At 46.8% G+C, this 20,282-nt stretch overlaps 1 protein-coding gene across 2 annotated transcripts; it reads right to left on the bottom strand.

The window, feature by feature from the left end:
* Positions 1 to 133: 133 nt before the first annotated feature.
* TAF6L (TATA-box binding protein associated factor 6 like) lies at positions 134 to 14,370 on the bottom strand. Of its 2 annotated transcripts, none has more exons than XM_082203925.1 (11): positions 14,240 to 14,370; positions 12,160 to 12,346; positions 11,201 to 11,287; positions 9,141 to 9,291; positions 8,560 to 8,610; positions 7,887 to 7,981; positions 6,788 to 6,862; positions 5,551 to 5,771; positions 4,142 to 4,274; positions 2,760 to 2,888; positions 134 to 1,604 (listed from the first exon to the last, which is right to left on the bottom strand). In XM_082203925.1, exons 2-11 carry the CDS (start codon positions 12,304 to 12,306, stop codon positions 816 to 818), a joined length of 1,878 nt encoding a protein of 625 aa, XP_082060051.1. In that variant the 5' UTR covers positions 12,307 to 12,346; positions 14,240 to 14,370; the 3' UTR covers positions 134 to 815. The 2 variants fall into 2 exon arrangements, with proteins under 2 accessions (XP_082060051.1, XP_082060052.1); XM_082203926.1 differs by lacking the exon at positions 14,240 to 14,370 and adding an exon at positions 13,843 to 13,898.
* Positions 14,371 to 20,282: the final 5,912 nt, after the last annotated feature.

Here is a 20,282-nt window from a genome sequence, read left to right as displayed (position 1 = left end):
AATCACAGCATTGTAGAGTTGGAAGGGACCCCAAGTGTAATCTAGTCTACCCCCTCCCCGCAATGTAGGAATCCTGCCCACAGCCACCCCTGGGTGGACTCGGCCCAACAACCTTCTGGCTAACAGCATGACCCACTGTGACATCAGTTTATTAAAAGATCAGGGAAATAAAGGGCTCCTTTATTCATTTTCTCTTTTGGTAGGGGAACGGGGGGGGACGACCGGAGCCCCCATTCGGAGGAGGCTGAGTATGTCCTCAGTGCCTTCACAAGCAGACAACGCCTAGAGAAGTCTTGGCCAGTGTGTGGTAGCTGAGGCTGTTGGGAGTTGTAGTTCAAAACAACTGGAGACTAGCACATTAGTGAAGGCTGGCCGGGAGCCTCGCCCCAAACCCAAATCCTTCCCCCTTCACAGTTCCAGGGCTGACATCTTTGTAAAACCAGCTCTGCTCTCCTGCCCCCAACCTTCCACACAAGCGGTGATGAAATTGTGCCCCTCAAAAGCCACAGAAGTCCCAAATCACCAGGAATAAAACACAAGAGGTCGCCGCTCTACCTGAGAAAGGTTGTGGCCCTAAAAATGGCATTGCCTAAAGATTAAGAGATGACGAGTATTGGGGGAGGGAAGCCACATGGGTGTGAGATTCGGTTTTTTTGTTTGGTTATTTTTTTGTATTTTTATTTCTAATTGAATAGTGTGTATCTTTGGAAAATAAAATAATTTTTTTTTAAAAAAATGACATTGCCATGAAGGGCACATGGCCCAGAAGGGCTGGGTGCTGCTGCTGCTGCCGCCGCCACCCTGGCAGGTCCCTTTCAGAGAGGCAGGTAGAGAGAGTATTCCGAGTGTGCCCACTTCTTCGCTGCCTTGGTCCTCCCGATCATGGGCAGCTTCTGAGTGTAGCGGGAGACGTGGCCGGGGCCGTGGTGGTGCAGGAAAGAGGTCTGGAAGAGGCGCCCCTGGCACCGCCTCTCCGCCTGGCGACCCGCGATCAAGAAGCTGAAGCGAGGCGGCCCCTGGGGGGAGAAGCGGCACTTCTGGAAGACGTCCCGGACGCCCAGGCGGTACCCCTGCTGGCGAGAGGCACTGCGCGACCGCGCCAGGCTGGCGGGGCGCTGCAGGGGGGCCCGGCTGGCCGAGAACTCCCCACGGGGGCTCTCCTCTTCCCGTGGGCTGACGGTGGCGTTGGCGGTCAGCTGGGGCATCTTGCGGGCCGTCTCCCCGCCCCCAAATGCCGGCGGCTCCTTTTTGGCGTCCACCACCTTGGGAGTGCTGGCTGGCAGTGGCTCGGCCGGGCACAGCCCCGAACCCGTGCCGAAACGGGTGGCAAGACTGTCCCCAAAGAAGTAGTACAGCTCCTGGTAGATCTCGTTCAACGAGGTGGTGGGGGGGTCCGTGGAGATGCCCACACCAGCCTGGGGCCCACCGCTGCCCAGCTGGAGCAGGTGGCTGGCGATGCCAAAGCCGAACTCCACCTGAGGGTCCTGGAGAGGGCTGAGCCAAGGGCAGCCCTCCCGTGGGCGCCCCTCTGTGCCGGAGCCTTCCGTCTGGACGGGCGCCGATACAGCCTGCGCCTTCATCTTCAGGAGCCGCTCCACTGCCACCTGGAGGAAGGGAGGAGGAGCAGCACATCAAATGAGCATTGGCAGTGAGCAGAAGTGGGCTGGCACATAATGCGCTCGCAGGGTGGGCCTCATGGGGGGCGGGTTATGCAGCGTTTCTCAAACTTGGGTCCCCAGCTGTTGTTGGACTACAACTCCCATTGTCCCTGACCACCGGAAGGTTGGACTATATTTTGCAGGCCGAGATTTCTTAGAAATCACCCCTCCACTCATTCGTCTCTTTTGAATTTGTTTGTAGATTTGGTTTGAGACACTAAGGAACAGATCTCACATCTTTTGAGAGCAGCCTTGGCCTCAGCTACCAAGTTTTCGAAGCCTTTTGATCTCAATATCTGGGCTATTGGTTATTCCAACTCTTCGCAAATCACCCTTCTTGGAAAAAATGTCACATAAGCTAAAAGTGTTCAAAGGGCTTGCGATCCCTTTTTTGCCATTTGGTTTATTTCATATACAAACACAGCAGCTCAGGAGTGTCAGGTCGCACAGGTCTGTGCAAACGTCTGGATTTAGCCCAGTTTAAGGTTACTTTTTCCATCTTTTTTCAGAGTATAGAAAATTGTAATTGTTCTGATTTAGACCAGTGGTTCCCAAATGGAGTGGCGCCATCCGGGGGGGGCAGTGGGATTGCAAGGGGTGTCGGGGGGGATGGGACTGGAGGGGTCAATGACTATCAGACTTTGAAAAGCTGCTGTCACAGGAACAAGTTAATCGATTTTATTCAGCATAATTCATTAAACTAACACATTTTAATTGGATTTTGAATAAACATGCATTGTTTTTACTGTTTTGGGATTTTATTGAGCTTCCTTAGTGGCTCATGCAAACTGTTATTGCAAACAGTGCTTTCTATAGAGTAGGGGGCGCAGGGGATGAGTTTATGGAACCAAAGGGATGGTGGCCCCAAATACCTCTGGATTAGACCATGGAACCCTTTGTAATAATAGATCACACACCCTTTTCCTCTTCCTTTTATTGATGCAGTAAAATTGTGTGGCTGCATCGTATATTTCCTTACTGGCAATAGCGACAACCTATTCTTATCACCCCTTTCTTTTTTTCTGTAACCCTGCTTGTTGTCAATGAAATTCAATTTTAAAAATGAAAAAAGTATCTCATCCGGTATCAGCAGGGACTTACCAGGATGGCTCCATAGACTTTGTGCCCATCAGCCTTCACCTGAGCATTGGACACAGAGTAGTCATCCAGCACGGCCTGCAGGTTTGACCAGTAGGTGGAGAGGTGGGGATAGAGAACCCTCTCCACTGCCTGGGTGAGAAGAGGCGGAGAAACAGAGAGACAGCACAGGTCAGCTGGGGAGACACAGCCAAGAGGAAGACCTCTGTAGCCCCTGCAATGGCCAGGCAAAATCACTGCAGTGCGACTTACATGGAGCTGCCCTTCGGCCTGGTTCTGAAGAAGCTCTGGCTGGTGCTGAATGGGGTGGCCAGACTGCTGATGGGGGCACCTGCCCAACAACACAGGTCACCAGTGTGGAAACATATGCACAAAATGCCCATCTGCTACCCATCAAGTACTACCCTACAGGTTCAATGTCCTTGCATTAATTTACAAATCCCTGAATGACTTACATCCAGGGTACCTAAGGGACTGTCAAAACCCTTATATTCCAGGTTGATCGCGGACATCATCTGCAGGAGCATCGTTGGTCATTTCCTGAGTAGGCAAAGCTCATTTGACAATGACAAAAAACCTTTAATCGAAACAAACAACAACAAAAATCCTTCTAGTAGCACATTAGAAACCAACTAAGTTTGTTTCGTGTGCATGGTCTCTAAGGTGCTTAGTTGGTCTCTAAGGTGCTACTGGAAGGATTTTTTAAATTTTGTTTCGACTACGGCAGACCAACACAGCTACCTACCTGTATAAATAAACCTTTAGTGTCATTGGCTCAGTCCGGTGGAACTCAGCCACTAGGAATCCAGCAGGCCTTTCTGTGCCAACCACTGAAAACTTTCCTATTCTGTCAGGCTTATGCAGGCAGTTAAGAATACATTATTTCATCTACGGTTAGCGGTTTTCTGATTTTAACTTTTCCATATGGTTTCCGTTGTATGGTTTTATGTGAAACTGATAAAGATGGCTCTGATACAGTGGTGCCCCGCAAGACGAATGCCTCGCAAGACGGAAAACCCGCTAGACGAAAGGGTTTTCCGTTTTTCAATGCGCTTCGCAGGACGAATTTCCCTATGGGCTTGCTTCGCAAGACAAAAATGTCTTGCGAGTCTTGAGATTTTTTTTCCGCTCCCCCCCCCTTTTTCTAAGCCGCTAAGCCTTTAATAGCCTTTTAGCAGCTAAGCCGCTAAGCCGCTAAGCCTTTAATAGCCGCTAAACTGCTAATAGCGCTAATCCGCTAATAGGGTTGCTTTGCAAGACAAAAAAATCGCTAGACGAAGATACTCGCAGAACGGATTAATTTTGTCTTGCGAGGCACCACTGTATGTCTAATGCATAGGGGTATAAAAAAAATGTAATAAATAAAATACAAGAACACCAGTTACCTTCCATCCCAAGGCATGTAGCCCCACAACAGCCCCATAGTGGGAACAGAGCGGGCGGACGGGATCGGCCAGCACTTTCTGCAGCGACAGCAGGATCTGGTGATACAGGCCGCTCACCAAGTCACCGTGAGTCCTGAAAAAGATTTGCAGAGTATGTAGCATATATCAATTTGTGGCAGAAGCAAAAGAAGAAAAGGGGGGGGGGGTTGGAAACAACAGGCAGGTCCCTGCCCCAAGGAGCCTGCAAACTAGCCCACCCAAGAGAGTCTTCTGAAATGGCTTGCTTAGTGAAGCACTGTTCCTTACTGTGTCTCCTCTCTCTTGGGTGGGCTGGATTGCAGTGGAATGTAGAGTCAGCCTCAGGTATATAAACCTGATTTGTCAGGATAGACAAGCAACATTTTAAAAGACCTTTATTTGCAAGACACTCGTTTGGGCACCATTGTTTTCTGCTTGTCAAGACTACAAATACAACAGGACTTTGTTTGTTTGTTTTGTTGCTATTTTATTAATGTTGCTAATGTTGTTTTATAGATATGAATGCTGTCGTTCTTTGTGAATTATATAATAACATTTTTGGTGTAACTGTGATGTTTAACTTATCTTTTAGTTGTTTTGTTAATAGTGTTACATAGATGGCAATTGTTTTATTTGTGATTGTTTTACTGATGACTTGTTGTGTTCTATACAATTTATGCTGTATTTGTTATGTTCCATTATGTTATTTTTATTTGTAAGCTGCTTTGGGATTTATTTGAATAAAAAGCAGCAGAGAAATAGAATCAACCAAGAGGATGCTAAAAGAGTTAAGGAGATTTTTCTGTCCAGGGGCTGGCTTGCTCAACCGATGGGACAGTGCACGTCTAGATGGAACACATTTGCTAAACTCTGGAACTCGCTCCCCCAGAATGTCAGAATGAAGCCAGGGTGTGTGTATTAACCACTGGCTTTGGTGTGGCAGGAATATAGCCTACTGCCAAGGGTCATGTCTGTTCCTCTGTCCACGATTGCCTCTAACTCTATCCCTGAAGCCAGGCATAGGCAAACTCACCTTCCAGATGTTTTGGGACTACAACTCCCATGACCCCTAGCTAGCAGGATCAGCGGTCAGCGATGATGGGAATTGTAGTCCCAAAACATCTGGAGGGCTGAGTTTGCCTATGCCTGCATGAGGCTCCCTTAAACTTGCTGATGACTGAATGTGGCCCCCGGACTTTTGCGCTAGATAAAATAATCGAATTGTAGCATTGGAAGGGACCCCCCAATGGTCATCTGGACCAACCCACAACTGGAAAATCCCTGACAGGAGGCCACCTGTTAAAAAAAAAAAAGCAGACTCCACAAGACATTTCAATAGGTGACATCCCAAAGAGGAGGCTCTCCCTGCCCCAAAGGAAGAAATGGCGTACCAGAAGATGTGTCCCAGCAGCATGGCTGCGTAGTCACGCAGGGTCCAGTGATCATTGAGAGGGTTGATAGAAGCCGCCAGGGGTTCCAGGACGCAGTACATGACGCTGGCAATGAGGCTCTTGACGTAGGAGCCCAGGCACAGGTAGGGGTTCTGGATGAGGCTCTTGGCCACGTGCAGAAGGCGGTTCAGCTGCTCCAGGTCGTGGCTCACGGACTTGACCTGCCAGGGGATCCAGGAGAGGAAAGGCAGACTCAGAAGCCAGCCTCAAACCAAGCAGAGGACCAGGCCGTACATCACCCTCTGGGCAGCCCTTGGGCCTTAGCTGACTGGCACACAGCCTCTCCCTCAAGGGTGGGCACCCCTCCCAGCCTGGAGATGCCTTCCTTCCTACCTAACCTTACAGCGGTTGTAAACACAACCTTCTTCTTTCACTCCCACGCACATCGTAGACCCCAAATATCTGAGAGGCGGCCTTCTTTCCCACAGTCCCTCCTAGGTGCCTTTGGATGGGTGATCAGCAGAGAGGGGCCCTCTTGGTTGTTCCACCCCACTCAGAAACTCAGAGGGTTGGTACACCCGCTCTGTGGCAGCTGCAAAGTTGTGGAACTCCCTCCCCACACAGGTGAGCCCGGTGCCTTCACTACACAGCTTTCAGTAAATGTTGAAGATGCAACCTTTGGCATCTGCAGCGTGTGCTTTTAGGACCCAAGTTGTATTCTTGTAAACATAATACGTTTCAACTGTTTTTTGATTATGAATTTTATTTTTTCCATCCTTTCTTTAAAAAAAAGAAAAAGAAAAGTTTTCCTCAGAATTTTCAATTATATATTTAATCTGGTTAAATTGAGCATCAAGGTATATTGATACACCAGCAGAAAATAAACTAGGTTTTAAATTGTTGTAACCCACTCTGGGAACTGCTAATAATAATGCATTCTCACACATAATAAGCTTCGGGTATTTGAAGATGACCATCATATCCCTTCCCTGTCTCCTCTTCTCCAGGCTAAGCATCCCTAGTTCCCTCAACTGTTCCTTACAAGATGCTGTTTCCAAGCCCTTTATCATTCTGGTCGCCCTCCTCTGCACACATTCCAGCATCTTGTGAGTGAGCTGAGGTTCATGCCAGCTTTCACAGAAAGCGCCACTCCAAAGAACACCTACAGGTCTCATGGTTGTTGCAGAAGCCCTTCCCAAGGGGTGGGGAGAAACTGGGCACTTGCCACTCAACTCACCCCGCTCACAACGTAGACAAAGTAAGGCAGGAGAGCTGCAATCTTTGAGTTGGTTTGCAGGTCCTGAAGAGCCACCTGAGCAGGAAGGAAGTGGAAAGGTTAGGGGGCTGGCAAGGTGGGGGGCAGAGGTTGGTGCCCTTAGATGGGCGAGACTTAATTCTGCATGGTTAAAGCACCATACTCCATAAGAACGTAAAAAGAGCCTGCTAAATGGCTCAAGCAGGCCAGCATCCTGTTCTCACAACCAGATGCCTGTGGTGAAAACCGCAAGCACAATTCAAGCCCCAGAGCCCTCTCCCTTCTTGTGGTTCCCAGCAAATGGTATTCAGAAGCCTTGCTGCCTCCCAACAGCAAAGGCAGAGCATAGACATCATGCCATTGATAGCCTTCTCCTTCATGAATTCATCCAATCCTCTTCTAAAGCAAATGAAGTTGGTGGCTCCAATCACGGCCTCCTGCAGGAGGGAGTTCCACAGTTCATGCTCTGTGTGGGGAAAAGTACTTTCTTTAACCTGTCCTTAACTTTCCAATGTTCAGCTTCATTGGATGACCACGAGCTCTAGTGTCACGAGAGTGCTTGGTCTGACTCATAGCTGAGTACTGATTCCCAGTTCATGCCCACTCCTTTTCCCTTCCAAAGGAAGTAACCATCAATGGAGTCAGGGCTTGTTGCATCCTGGGAATAAATGGAATGGGCCTCGCTCCAATTATGATGGTGTGAAATAAAGGATATAAGAAAGAACAATGATACACAAAGAGCCCCTGCTAGCTGGGGATAATGGGAACCATTGTACTAAACTACTACCGAGCTAGGTTCAAGGCTCTTGTATTATTTATAAAGCCCTGAACCACTTAGGTCTTTTCTATTCCATAGTTGGCAAACGCTGGTCGGGATGCACTTCCAAAACTCCAGGCCGCAAACCCAAATGCTCCCCAAACCACTCTCATCACTACTTTGCACTTGACCTGAGGTTTCGCCCAGACCAGAAAATGTCTGCTTCTTCCTTTTTATCTGCCCAGCACAATTCTGCTCTCTGATTCCACCTGTGGCCCCAACCGTTGCTTTGACTGCTCCCTCGCCCCTCTGCTCATTGCCCACCTTCATCAGCTGGGGGTCATCCCCTAACACGGCCCGGGTCACGTGCTGGTAATACTTCAGCAGGTCATCTGTCAGGGCTGAGACGGCGCTGGGCACTGGAAGGATGAGAGGGAGAGATTTGTGGGGGTTGTAGCAGGTGGGGGGAAAGGAAGCAACCAACAAACAAACAGGGTTCCTTTCAGAAACTGAAGTGCGCTCCTTGTGGGGCTTGCCTTGCACTTGATCCAGAAGCTGCAAAATGCTGCAGCACAATTGCTGACAGGAGTGAGACCTGAGGTTTATCACCTCAGTCCCACACAGTTCAGCGATCCAATGCTTCCTTGTCGCCTAGGCCCATGGAGCAGAAGGCCGGGGCGCTTCAACTGGCCACACAGAGCCAGGGCATTTTTCAACCTGAGGGCCACATTCCCTTCTGTGTGACCTTTCAAGGGCCATGCGCCACTATTGAGCGGGTCCTAACATACCTCACAAACTTGTTTTTGCAAGGCAGAGGGGGAGGGAGAGAGAGATTGATTTCCTTGGAGGAATGGTGGGGTATAAATGTAATAAACAACAAATTACAAAAAACAACAACATTAAAGCCTGGAATTCATGGGGGGGGGGGAGAAGCAGGGTCGTTGTTGTTGTTGTTGTTATCATTTCAAATAAATACAACTAAGCAAACTGTTCTTACCAGAGCCTTGTGGTTCCAAGTTTCCTTTCCCATCTAGGTAAGAAACATGAACTAGAAAGAGAGCAAAGAGAAGAGGGTCCATGGTTTAGCTGCTCAACCCAGCCTTGGACTACTGCAATGTGCTGTGCATGGGGCTGCCCCCTTGAAGGCAACTCAGAAACTTCTATTGGTCCAAAATGCAGCAGCCAGATTACTGCCTGGGGTTCCATTTAGATCTCAAATAATCCATTGCTTGAAAACAACTTGCACTGGTTGCCAGCCTTTTTCCAGGCCCGGGTTTAGTACTTTAAACCCGAAGCAACTCAGGCCCCAGATACCAAAAAGACAGCCTCCTTCTCTGCAGATCCTCTCAGGTGCTAAGGTTGGTGGAGGGGCAGAGCCATTTTGGCACCGAAGGCGAACCACAAAATGGCGGTCTTCCACCTTCCCTGCCAGGTAAGAAAGGGTGGGGACATATCTACGTCAGGAACAAGAGGGGAAGATCTGCTGCCTACATTGGTATCTGCTGCCCCTGTGGACCCTGCTGCCTGGGGCAGTCGCCTCACCCCTTTGCCCTGCACTCCCCACCCCATGAGGCCTACCTCTCACAGCTGCTTCAGCACAGCCCTTGGGGATGTTGGTGGCCAAAGCCAGCTCCACCAGGTTGACCTCACGATCCTCCTGGAAGTACAGTTCGCCGTCCTTGATGGCACGGAATGGGAGGGCGTCCTGAGAGCCATAACCACACACTGCCTGCAACAGATTGGACACCCTCAGTCTCTCAAGGCCGCCAACCTTGCAAAGCAGCCACAGGAGCAGCCGCAGCAGCAGACTCATTCTCTCTCTCTCTCTCACCCCCCCCCCATTTCCCAACTGGCCTGCCAATCAATTAAAGAGGACCCCCACACACCGTGAGGTGGCTACTAATCTGCCTGGTTTTAGTAGATAACATGAAAGGCTTTTTGGGTCAGGCCAATGGCCCATCTAGTCCAGCGTCCTGTTCTCACAGTGGCCAACTGTTTTTGGGAAACCTGCAAACAAGTCCCGAGCACAAGAGCCAGATCTCCCGTCCTGTGGTTCCCAGCAAATGGTATTCATAATAAGAATAAGTTTTATTTATACCCCGCCCTCCCCAGCTAAGACAGAGCTAAGGGCGGCTAACACCAGGTATAAAAACAATTGATTAAAATACAACATAAAACAATATTAAAATACAACATCAAAATGCAGCCTCATTTCAGTAGAAACTCAAATCAAAAACTTTTTGGGGATGAAAACGTCAAATCTTCACCAAGGCCAACTATCCAGACTGGTCCTACGTGGGCCAGAAAAATGCCAGGGAAGTCCCCAAATAGGAGTTCCTTCACAGAAGGAGAAAAGAACAAGGAAAGAGGGGAAGGGGATCAAGTTGATTCCAAGCCAAGGGCCAGGCAGAACAACTCTGTCTTATAGGCCCTGCGGAAAGAAATCAGACCCTGCAGGGCCCTGGCCTCATGAGACAGAGTTCCACCAGGCCGGAGCCAGTATTGAAAAGGCCCTGGCTCTGGTTGAGGCTAATCTGACTTCCTTAGGGCCCGGGACCTCTAGTAAAGGTAAAGGGACCCCTGAAAATTAGGTCCACTCAAGACCGACTCTGGGGTTGCAGAGCTCATCTAGCTTTATTGGCCAAGGGAGCCAGCGTACAGCTTCCGGGTCATGTGGCCAGCATGACTAAGCCACTTCTGGCAAACCAGAGCAGCGCACGGAAACGCCGTTTCCCGCCAGAGCGGTACCTATTTATCTACTTGCATTGGCATGCTTTCAAACTGCTAGGTTGGCAGGAGCTGGAACCGAGCAACAGGAGCTCACCCAGTCGTGGGGATTCGAACCGCCAACCTTCTGATCAGCAAGTCCTAGGCTCTGTGGTTTAACCCACAGCGCCACCCGCGTCCCTTCCCAGGACCTCTAGGGTGTTGCTATTTATGGACCTTAAGGTCCTCCGCGGGGCATACCAGGAGAGGAAGTCCTGTAGGTACGAGGGTCCTAGGCCTGAAGGGCTTCAGAAGCATTACTGACTGCAAAGGGAGAGCACAACCACTGTGGCTAGCAGTCATCGATAGCCTCCATTAATCAGTCCATGAATTTGGACATCCAATGAATCTGATGGCTGAAAGATAAAAGAAAATACTTCTCTGCACAGAACATAGTTCAGCTACGGAACCTGCTCCCACAAGAAGCAGTGACGACCAACAGCTCAGGTGGCTTTAAAATCCATGGAGAAAAAGCTAATCAATCCATGGCTGCTACCCATGATGGTTATCCTCTGCCTCCATTGTCAGGGGCAGTAAATGCTTCTGAACATCAGCTGCTGGAAACTGCAGGACGGAAGAGGGCTCTTGTGCTTGGGTCCTGCTTGAAGGTTTCCCATTAAGGCACCTGGTTGGCCACTGTGAGAACAGGATGCTGCACTAGTTGGGAACTGGCCTGATCCAACGGGAGCTTGTGTTCTTATGCTCCTTTGCATCCCTCCAGCATGGGCAAAAGCAGCATCCTAAATCATTCTAACTATCAAGGAGCTTCCTGGCTTTTAGCTGCCACCAAGAGGGAAGGTGTCCAGAGAGGGGTCCATTTGGGGCCAGCCGATTTGCCCAGTTCTCAAGAAAGCCAGGCCTCCTGGGTTCACCTCGACATTGCTCCAGCGCAGGGCGCGATTGAAGTCCTCCACCGTCAGCTTTCTCCGTTTGGTGTGTTTCATGAACTGGGAACTGTTCTGAAAGCGAGAGGGAAGAACATACAAAAAGTCACATTAGATGAAGTCAGGTCCTTGGGATGTCTATCACGGTACTGTCTGCTCCAGGTGTGCCCCCCTCCCCCACTGTGGACCTTCAGGCATTCTTAGACTACAACAGGTTGGGGCTGATGGGAATAGTGGTCCCAAATGACCATGCTGCCCACAACTGATGGGAGTTCAGATCCAAAATATTTAAAGGGCACCAGGTGAAAAAAGCAAGTGAATGCAGTATCAGCATACATTGTTGGTTCCCTTGGATTTATTACATATATATCCACATTTTAAAAATGTATGTTTTTTATGTCATTGCTGGTTTGATTTCATGTTTTTCTTTTTTAACCTAAGAAATGGGGGAAATTGGTAAAGGTAAGGGACCCCTGGGCGGTTAAGTCCAGTCAAAGGCAACTATGGAGATATGGCGCTCATCTCGCTTTCAGGCCGAGGGAGCCAGCGTTTGTCCACAGACAGCTTTCCGGGTCATGTGGCCAGCAGAACTAAACCGCTTCTGGTGCTACGAAACACCGTGACAAGTGCCAGAGCACACAGAAACGCCATTTACCTTCCTGCCGCAGCAGTATCTATTTATCTACTTGCACTGGTATGCTTTTGAACTGCTAGGTTGGCAGGAGCTGGGACAGAGCAAACGGAGCTCACTCCGCCACGGGGATTCAAACAGACAACCTTCTGATCGGCAAGCCCAGCTGGCTGATCAGTCACCAAAATAGTGTCCTATTGGCAAACTGGGGCTGGGAAGGAGACAGATCGTCAACAGCAGGAGGGATGGAGGGTGCAAAGCTGGCCCCTCTATTTCCCAGAATCCTCAGGACTGGACCCACTACAGCCTCCCTCACCTGAGTGGCTTCTCGCAGGCGGTAGCAGACATCTTCAGCCAGGAGGGAGGCCACCTCGTCCGTCAGCTCCACCCCAGTGCTCTCAGCCATCAGCCGCACCGACTCCCGCGGGATCTCCACAAAGCGGCGCTCCTCCCTATCCGACATGGCTGTGGCAGCTGGACAGGTAAGCAGGCTTCACTGAGGCCTACATTAAAGAGAGGTTGAGCATGATGCAAGAGAGAGACAGTGGGGGTGTAGTGGTTGGTGCCAGACTAGGACCTAGGAGACCAGGGTTCAATCCCCACTTGGCCTGGAAGTTCACTTGGGTAACCTTGAGCCAGTAATTGCGTCTCAGCCTAACCTACCTTATGGGGTTGTTGTGGGGATTAAATGGGGAGGGGGGATTTTATTTATTCGATTTTGCACAATTTATACACTGCTTGACTGTAACAGAAACCTCTAGTTTACAAAAAAGAGTAAAATTCAAGATAAATTTACAATTGTTTAAAAACATACAAAAAGTTAAAAAAAATTGAAATTCACATTAGCATTTCTAAGCATCTGGGAAGGGTTAGAATGCTTTTGGCAGGCACCAAAAAGAATACAGTGAAGGTGCCTGTTTGGTATCAGTAGAAAGGCAGTTCTAAAAGGTAAGTCCTGCCACACTAAAAGATCAAGATCTTAGAAAGGCTGGACAGGTATTATGTGGCACTTGTAATAGTGCCCATTTTGCCAAGCAAAGCAGTCAAGTGGGTATATATGGGGCATATGAATGTGGCCTTTGTCTGACAGCCTATGTACCGAAAGGCTCAGTGACAATGAATCTATCTTTTTAAGTTATTTTTATTTCATAAAGTGTATCTGCTGCTTGATTATAGAAGAACCTTCAGAGTGGTTTACTAAAAAGAATCTATTGTGCATGTATATGGTCCCAGGTTCAACTCCCAAAGGCATCTCCAAGTAGGGCTGGGTTGAGATTTCTTGAATGAAACCCCTGACAGCTGCTGCCAGTCAGTGTAATAGACAATTCTGAACAATCTGACTTGGTACAAGGCAGCTTCTGACCTTCCTAACACCTTGCCCAATTTTAATCTGGCCAGTGTCTGCAGTAGAACTGCATCTGGGAAACTACCTGGGCTCCACCACAGAAGCAAAAGAAGGGGGGAACCACAAGAAAAATAATAAAAAAAAATTGGGGTCTTAGGTTACAGGCTACGTATGGTATGAAGGCACACCAGGCCGCCATCATTCTTCCACCTCAGCAGGGCATGGTCTATTTACTGCCTGATTGTGAAATGGAGACCCCATCATGTGATCCACATCTACAATGTTGTGAGTGACAGGAAAGGAGGAAGGTGAGCTATAATGTATTGTAACCGAATCTGGGACCTTAAGTACAAAAGAAGAGCCTGCAGGATCAGGCCAGTGGCTCTACTTCAGCATCCTGTTCTCTCAGGGGCCAACCAGATCACTGTAGGAAACAGGCTAGCCAGCTCTTTCCCTTACTGTGGCTTCCAGCAACTGGTATTCACAAGCATCTATGGCATAGCCATTGTGGCTAGTAGTCACTGACAGCTTTATATTCTATGACCTTAATGTGTAATAAATGAACCATTCGATTAATACTACTACAATTAATAGTATCACCACCAGCAAAAGGGAAAAAAACAGCAGTAATAAATGTAAGGAAATAAAACAAACCTCTCCATTATCTCCCGCCTCCCAGTCGCCATTGCCAAGCTCCCTCTTCCCGCCCCCCGGCCCGCCCCCAGCCCCATAGGGGTAAACGTTCATTCAAAATTGAGAAGAGATATTGGAAGGAAAGGAGAGCTGGATCCTTGAGAGGATGTGCAAATAGTTTCTTTACAAATGTGTATAGCATGAGACGCTTGATCTCAGGATCGTGAGTTCGAGCCTCACGTGCAGCAAAAGATTCCCGAATTGCAGGGGGTTGGACTAGATGACCCTCGGGGTCCCTTCCAACTCTACGGCTCTATGATTCCATAATTTCATGCGGGGAGGGGGGTGGGGAACGGGAGCAACCTTAGCGCTGCCGCCCGGATAATAGAAAGCGGCAAGCGAAGTGAAAAGAAGTTACCTGCTTCCCAGCTCCAAGACCTCTGCCTTCTCCAACCACGCCTTTCTTTGTGGCTTAGCCAATCAGCAGCAGCAGCTCAGCGAGAAGCAGGGCCGCGCAGCTCACCAGAGCTCCTATTGGCCCCGCCGTCGCAGCGCCTCGTCGCCACGTGACGAAGTAAGGGCAGAAGCCGCCGGTGTTGCCAGAATCCTGTCATGTGACAGAGCGAGGTCAGCCGCCCAAGGCTGCCGCTTAAAGGGGCAGCAACTCTGAAGCAGCCGCGTTTAAGTCAACTGCGGCAAAAGCAACGGAGTTTTGTTGCGGCGACTCGTATAGTAAATTCTGGCATGAGCTTAGCTACATAGATGCATGAAGTTGGTAGTTATATGGAGCATACGAGGTGTAAAGGGATGGGAGGGAGTTATAATTAATGGGTTGAGTTCAACTCACAGAGTAGACCCATTGAAATGAATGGATCTCAGTTATGTCAATCATTTCAGTGAGCCTACTCTGAGTAGCACTATCATTGGATCCAACCCAGTGGGGCCAAGCAAGCGTGAAATTGTAATGGGACAATTTAAATACAGCTGCACTAATGTATTTACCACATGACCCGGAAGTGTCTTCGGACGGCGCTGGCTCACGGCCTCTTGAGCGAGATGAGCACGCAACCCCAGAGTCGGAGACGACTGGCCCGTATGGGCAGGGGCACCTTTACCTTTAATGTATTTACACAGCATGCATTTAAAGCACATTCAGTGTGTGTTTAAAGCATGTGACCTGTCCCAAGGAATCCTGGTAGCTTTAGTTTCCCCACCAGAGAGCCAGGATTCCAAGCACCTGTAAGAGACTACAGTTCCCAGGATTCTTTGGGGAAAACCATGTACTTTAAATGTGCACTAGATGTGCTTTTAATGTATGGTTTGGGTATGCCCACAGTGATCAACCTCGGATGACTGTTACACCAGTTGCTGCTGTTGTGATTGGCCATGGTTTTGTATTTGCATATATTTACATTTCAATGGAATTGCCAGACTGTCCTGCTTGCATTTCATAGCCCTTTACAACACATATACATATACAGACTACCTGTTATCGGAGGATAGTACTTCACAAACCTGACAAAGAGGACTCTAGCTCACAAAAGCTTGTGTCAGAACAAATATTGGTGGAATCTTTGAGGTATAAGACTTTGGTCACATTCATACCATACATTTAAAGGGCTAGGAGACCGCTTGAAACAGTTATGGCTTCCCCCAAAGAATCCTGGGAGCTGTAGTCTATTAACGGTGCTGTGACGGGTGAAAGCCATTGGAATTAGTGCAGAGCTTGCTGGTGCTGAAGTCCCTTTGGAAATTGCCTCCGATCCTGCTTGTACAGGCGTCACTGATTCATAGGCTTGTGACACAGGTGGGACACCAGGCAATGAGACTTGCAAGGAAATGACATCCTCTTCAAGTAGGAATTTACAAAGAGGCTTCTGGAGCATGAGCTAGCTCCACCCTAGACATAGGCCAACAGGCTGACCACCAGCACCCCCAAGCCAACAGCTGACAACAATGTGAAGGGCCTTAGGCACACCTGAATCTATGTAGGTAGAGCACCCTTGGTGGGGCCGCAAGTCCTGGTCAACCACCATCTATGTCCCTAGGGACAGGTGTTACTGTAGCACCTCTGTGAGTTCGTCTCAATGCTGGTGGGTCTTTAGCAAGAGATGGGCCCTTGTACAGTTGTGGTGAGTGTGATAAGCTTATTGGGGTTTGGCAAAACATTTCTGAGGTTCTTTCCTAATATTATTGGTCAAATCATTGAACCCAAACCACGTTATTGGGTGCCGATCTAGCCCCTCCCCTTATACATAAGGACCCAAGTGCCATATTGTTTACCGCTGCCCATTTAGAGATCACCTCCTGTTGGAAAGACCCCAAAGGTTCATCTCTGTCTAACTTAAAAACCTCATTAATTTGGGCATAATGCAACCAATTTTGCACCTTATCCTTTAGTTTTTCAAAGCTCTGCAATCTCCAGTTACCTTCAATATTTTCTATTATTTCCCAATATTTCGGCCAATAAGCCTCCATATTGGTTGTTTTCCGAGCTTTGGCCTCTATTGGTGAGATCCACCTCGGAGTTTTACTTTCCAATAAGTCTTTGTATTTTTTCCAGACCATATATATTGCTTTTCTGACAATATGGTTTTTAAACATTCCATATGATTTACCCTTGTCATACCACAAGTACGCATGCCAACCTGACGAATTGTTGAAGCCTTCCAGATCCAGGACATCAGTGTTTTCTAGTAGAATCCAATCTTTCATCCAGCAGAAGGATGCCGCTTCATAGTATAGCCTTAGGTCCGGCAGGGCAAACCCCCCTCTCTCTTTTGCATCAGTTAATATCTTAAACTTTATTCGGGGCTTTTTGCCCTGCCAGACAAACCTAGAAATGTCCTTCTGCCACTTTCCAAAACATTCCACTCTGTCCACAATCTGCAAGGCTTGAAACAGAAACAACATCTTTGGCAAAACGTTCATCTTTATAGCTGCAATTCGGCCTAACAAGGATAATTTCAGTCTTGACCAAATTTCTAAATCTTTTTTAACTTCTAACCAACATTTCTCATAATTATCTTTAAATAGATTCAAATTCTTGGAAGACAGATTGACCCCCAGGTATTTCACTTTCTTAACAATATTTAGTTCTGTCTCTTTCTGAAACCCTTCTGTTTCCATGGCCGTCAAGTTTTTCCCTAAAACTTTAGTTTTTTGCTTGTTCAACTTAAAACCCGCCACCCGACCAAATTTCTGGATCAGTTCTAAAACTCTTTTTGTACTGGGTTCTGGCTCCTGTAGTGTTAAAACCAGGTCATCTGCAAATGCTTTCAGTTTATATTGTTTCGCTCCGACCCGTATTCCTTGTACCTGCCGATCCTCCCTTATCATGTTCAGCAAAACCTCCAGGACTGAAATAAACAATAAGGGGGATAGGGGGCACCCCTGTCGTGTTCCTTTTTCAATATGAAGTTCTTCTGTCACCACATTGTTCACTATCAACTTAGCTTTTTGTTCTGAATAGATTGCTTCTATTCCATTCTCAAACCCCCTTCCCACTCCCATCCCTTCCAAATTTTTCTTCATAAATTTCCAGGAAATGTTGTCAAAGGCCTTCTCCGCATCAATAAAGATCAATACTGCTTTGGTGTTAATATTTGTTTGTAAAAGTTCCAAGATATCAATAATGTTTCTGGTATTGTCAAACAAATGTCTACCTGGGAGAAAGCCGGCCTGGTCTTTATGGATTATCTCATTTAATACTTTTTTAAATCTGTTGGCCAGAATATCCGCAAATATTTTGTAATCCACATTTAGGAGTGAGATGGGACGGTAGTTCTTAAGTTGAGTTTTTTCAGTTTCCACTTTAGGTATCAATGTGATGAATGCTTCTTTCCACGTGTCTGGTGCCTTCCCTCCCCCCATAATCTGGTTACAAACCTCCTCTAGTGGTTGTATCAAATAGTCTTTTAGCGTCCTATAATACTTGGAGGTAAGTCCATCAGGTCCTGGAGATTTGCCCAGCTGCATATTCTGAATGGCATCCTCGATTTCCTGTTGTGTGATTTTACAATTCAAGATTGATCTCTTCTCTTGAGATATTTCTGGAAGGCCATTTTCTTTCAAAAATTGTTCTATCTCGGTTACTTCCTCGGGTCCTTGTGTATACAGTTTTTTAAAATATTTCTGGAAACACTTTCTAATTTCTCCCGGTTTCTGAATGTTCTTTCCTTCAACTTCTAGATTGGTAACATAGTTTAATTTTTGTCTCTTTTTCAACTGCCAAGCTAGCAGTTTCCCACATTTATTCGCCGATTCAAATGATCTTTGTTTCATTTGTTTAATTCTCCATTCCACTTCTTGGTTGATCAGTTGCGCATATTGTGACTGGTGGAATTTAATTTCTCTTAAGGTCTCTTTGGATTTTGGGTTTAATCTTAATTTTTTCTCGCCGTCCCTTATCTTCTCCAATATCTTGTCCTTTTTACCATTCCAGAGTTTTTTCTTAATCGTATTCTGTTGTATCAGAAACCCTCTCATAACAGCTTTGCTCGCGTCCCAGATTGTTCTTTTTTCCACCGAGGTGTTCAAGTTGATTTCAAAATAGTCCTTTAAAGCTTTTTGGGCCTTCTTTACAATCTCTTGATCTCTTAGCAGGTTGTCATTCATTTTCCATCTGAAGGAGTCGGCAGTAGTAAATCTCATTTCCATTTTCAGAGCGTTATGGTCGGAGCAAGTCTTTGGGCAGATTTCTATTTTTATGGTCTTAGGTGCCAGCCCTCTAGTTGTCCAAATTTGGTCGATCCTTGTCCATGACAGGTGGGCCTCAGAAAAGAAAGTTCCTTCTTTACCTAGGGGGTTTCTCGTCCTCCATGAGTCAATTAAATCCATATTGTCAGTTAGTTCAAAGAAAGTTTTTGGTAGTCTTCCATCTTTAGTCAAATTCTGGTTCTGTGACTTATCCATAAAAGTAGAGACAACCCCATTCATGTCTCCCATCATAATGATGTTAGAATAGTCCAGATAGTCCAATAATGTCTCATGCAGCTTTCCAGGTGGAAAAATCGAAACTTGAGACAGAGTTGCTAGAACCAAAGACCAAGTTATTATCGAGAATGTATAACTTGCTGCTTAAATGGAACACTCAAGATGAGACAGTTAAATCAGCAATGATAAAATGGGCTCAGGACATTGGTTATAATATTATGTCTGATGACTGGGAAAGGTTATGGACCACCGGTATGAAGTTTACTGCATGTAATGCTTTGAAAGAAAACATTATGAAAATGGTATACAGGTGGTACATGACCCCGGTTAAGTTAGCTAAGATTTACCATCTGTCCGATAATAAATGTTGGAAATGTAAGGAAGCTGAGGGAACATTCTTTCACCTCTGGTGGACCTGCCCAAGACTGAAGGCCTTCTGGGAAATGATCTATAATGAGCTAAAAAAGGTGTTTAAGTACACTTTTCCCAAGAAACCAGAGGCCTTCCTTCTGGGCATTGTCGGCCAGAAGGTGTCTAAAAGGGATAGAACTTTTTTTATGTACGCTACAACAGCAGCAAGAATTCTTATCGCTAAGCATTGGAAGACCCAAGATTTGCCCACACTGGAGGACTGGCACACGCAACTGATGAACTACATGGAATTAGCCGAGATGACTGCAAGGATTCGAGACTTGGGAGAAGAAACAATGGAGGAGGACTGGAAAAAATTTAAAGACTATTTGCAAAAGTATTATAAGTTATATGAAACATAAGATGTCGTGTGATTGGGAATCTAGCCCCAGCAACAAAACTTAATTATTTATGAAATTTGATAAGATTTATGAAAAAATCAAGGTTTAAATGGGTAAAAACGATATTATGGTATATTGTCTAGAGTATATGTTGATTAAGAGATTTAAATTTAAACTGTAATTGAAAATAGAAAGAAACATACGAAATAAGGATATAATTTGCTGATAAATTTATTGTCAAGAAATGCATTTTGCGAGGGATGGGGGAAGTCCAATAGAAATTTGAAATGAGGTATCGAAATGGTCGTGTTTTTCTTTTTCCTTTTTTTTTTGTTTTTTTTTTCTTTTTATTTTTTGATCTCTTTGTTATTTCTGTAAAAAATGTAATAAAAATTATTATAAAAAAAAAAAAACAAAGGTTCATCTCTGACAGGATTGCAAGTTTGGGATCTAGCTCTTTCTGAACATTTAGCGCAGCATAGAAGTGTCATTCAAAGCCAAACCAAACACAATCATTTTGACAAGATCTGGTTCCTGTATATAAGCTATGTAAATATAAGTGATGTTGATGTCAGACCTCCAGCCACTTATGGAGAGGCTATGTTCGAGAATTGAAGCCCTGGAAATGCATTCAATGATCCAGTGATTTGAGTGCCCCTGCTCAATTTTCTAGTGGGGCCCACCACACTGGCAGAACACTGTGACAAGTCTACCCACCTCTCTATGACCCACTGGGAGGGACAAAATACTTAGTCCTGTTTTACCGCAATCTTG

Source organism: Podarcis vaucheri, assembly GCF_965113315.1.
Source record: "Podarcis vaucheri genome assembly, chromosome: 16".
Taxonomy (NCBI): Eukaryota; Metazoa; Chordata; class Lepidosauria; order Squamata; family Lacertidae; genus Podarcis; species Podarcis vaucheri.
The sequence above is the reverse complement of the archived record's forward strand: the minus strand, read 5'-3'. Positions and strand labels throughout refer to the sequence as shown.

What these genes read in the sequence shown, in the direction of transcription:
- TAF6L (XM_082203925.1), bottom strand. Translation starts at nt 12,306, where the DNA reads ATGTCGGATAGGGAGGAGCGCCGCTTTGTGGAGATCCCGCGGGAGTCG. An exon ending in CTTGGAACCACAAGGCTCTG is followed by an intron (nt 7,982 to 8,559) that starts GTAAGAACAGTT and finishes TCATCCTTCCAG; the next exon opens with TGCCCAGCGCCGTCTCAGCC. An exon ending in CTGCTGGGACACATCTTCTG is followed by an intron (nt 4,275 to 5,550) that starts GTACGCCATTTC and finishes AATCTTTTTCAG; the next exon opens with GACTCACGGTGACTTGGTGA.